The following is a 1,983-nucleotide window of genomic DNA, read 5'->3' on the forward strand; positions in this document are numbered from 1 at the left end:
ATGTATATGTGGTATTGCACATTTATAGAACACGATTATGCACATTTGCATAAAACAGATTTAAAATATGAATGCATATAATTGTAAAATTTACGGGTATAGCATGAAACAGAACCAAATAAACGTGGACATAGCATAGAAGAGACCCAAAAAGTCATGCACATTACCTACGGGATTCATAGATATTTGACTACATAGTTCAATGTGCACATTTTGTGTACATAGAGGCGCTGATGGATGAAAACGACGCGATGACCGCTTTCAGGTTCCTCTCTGCTTTCAGTTTTTTGAGGGGAATTTTCTCCTCTTATCTCCTCTGTAGGATTATTTTATATTAACAACCTGTCACTGTTCATCCAAGATATCTTATCTTTTGTAGATACATTTCGTACAGACAGTGTGCGTACATTAATTATATATACGTACATCGTTTCGAATGATCGCAGTATTCTGCAGTGTTCTGCAGTTTGCGTCGAATGGACAGCAAAACACTTTAGCCATTTATACTTTGATATTTTATTTATATTTTAAAAGTTAGAAGGACGATTGGATCAGTTTAAAAAATGTCCAACACGTTTCTATATTTTGCCTACGGTAGCAATTTATTCACAAAAAGGATACGTTTAGATAATCCAACTGCAGTAATGAAACACATAGGATATATAAAGGTATAATTGAGGAAAGTAATTAAAAGATGTTTTTTTAGTTACTTTATTTTATATACCTACTCAAGTTTGTAGATTGACGAAATATTAATCGATTTAATATAAATTAATTATTTCGAACTATTGTATAGATGTTTATTAGATACAATATATATATTATACATATATATATTATTTATTTATTGTATTGCATATGTAAAACTTTATTTACATAAAATATAAGATGTGTACATTCTCCATATAATACTAAATCTTGCACACATAAAAGACAAAGAACACTCATAAAATATAAGAATCTTAAAATTATATATACATATATAATTTTATATATGTATATATGTCTATATACATTAGTTATTTTTTATTAACAATAATGTAGAATGTAAATTTATGATATTAAACTTTGTACATTTCTTTGATTTTTAAATGCAAAATAAAAAATCTTAATATTATCACATTGTGATAATAATTTACAAGTATTATTACATTTGTACATTTATTATATTTACATTTATAATATATACTTTTATATACTATTTAGTACATTATATTCTATTGTAGAATTTTAGATTGGATTTTAACAGATATTCTAAACGATGGCGTGGAACATCAGCAACAATTGTAGAAACAGAAAATTCAGTTGTGTGGGGTGTAGTCTGGGAATTACATAAATGCAATTTAGCTACATTAGACTGCCAAGAGAGTGTTCAGGATAACATATATCGTGCGATGTCGGTGAACGTTGAAACTCCTGATGGTAGAACTCTAAACTGTAGAGTATATCAGCAGTGTAACAATCCAAAAGAATATATAAAACCAGAAGACTTTCCAATAGATAAGAGGCCTTCACCGTTATATCTGTATGTATTCACATGTAATTTAAAATGCAACTGCAATAATTTGAATACAATTGTAATTATATATCGCAATTTATCGCAATTATTTCACACAGGAATATGATTTTAAGAGGAGCTGAGGAAAACAATCTTCCCTTTGAGTATATAAAATTCTTAAAAACTATCCCGCACAATGGATATGAAGGAGAATATGACATTAGGTAAGCAACAAGTTGAGCTGTGGTACATTTCTAGCTGAAAATTTTGTTTATGTAATAAATAGTTCCACATTTATAATGTAGATTATTGATATTTTATGTATACAAATATCATAACGCTTATCTCTTATTTAATTTTTTTTTTCCATGGTTATGTACAACGATGCATCACAGCCTTTCTCTGACTGAAAATTGACTGCTACAATATTTTTATTGTATGAAAACTTTTGATAATACAGATTGAGGATCGCGTATTTCAACGCC

The 1,983-nt window shown here is 28.4% G+C and overlaps 1 protein-coding gene across 1 annotated transcript; it reads left to right on the forward strand.

The window, feature by feature from the left end:
• Positions 1-278: 278 nt before the first annotated feature.
• Positions 279-1,983, forward strand: LOC105835327 (gamma-glutamylcyclotransferase; the record flags this gene model as incomplete). The annotated part of the gene is given in 4 exon segments (XM_012678475.3): positions 279-668; positions 1,227-1,525; positions 1,618-1,722; positions 1,894-1,983. Coding segments are annotated over 4 exon segments (531 nt in total). The 5' UTR covers positions 279-563.

Source organism: Monomorium pharaonis, unplaced genomic scaffold (genome assembly GCF_013373865.1).
Source record: "Monomorium pharaonis isolate MP-MQ-018 unplaced genomic scaffold, ASM1337386v2 scaffold_370, whole genome shotgun sequence".
NCBI lineage: Eukaryota > Metazoa > Arthropoda > Insecta > Hymenoptera > Formicidae > Monomorium > Monomorium pharaonis.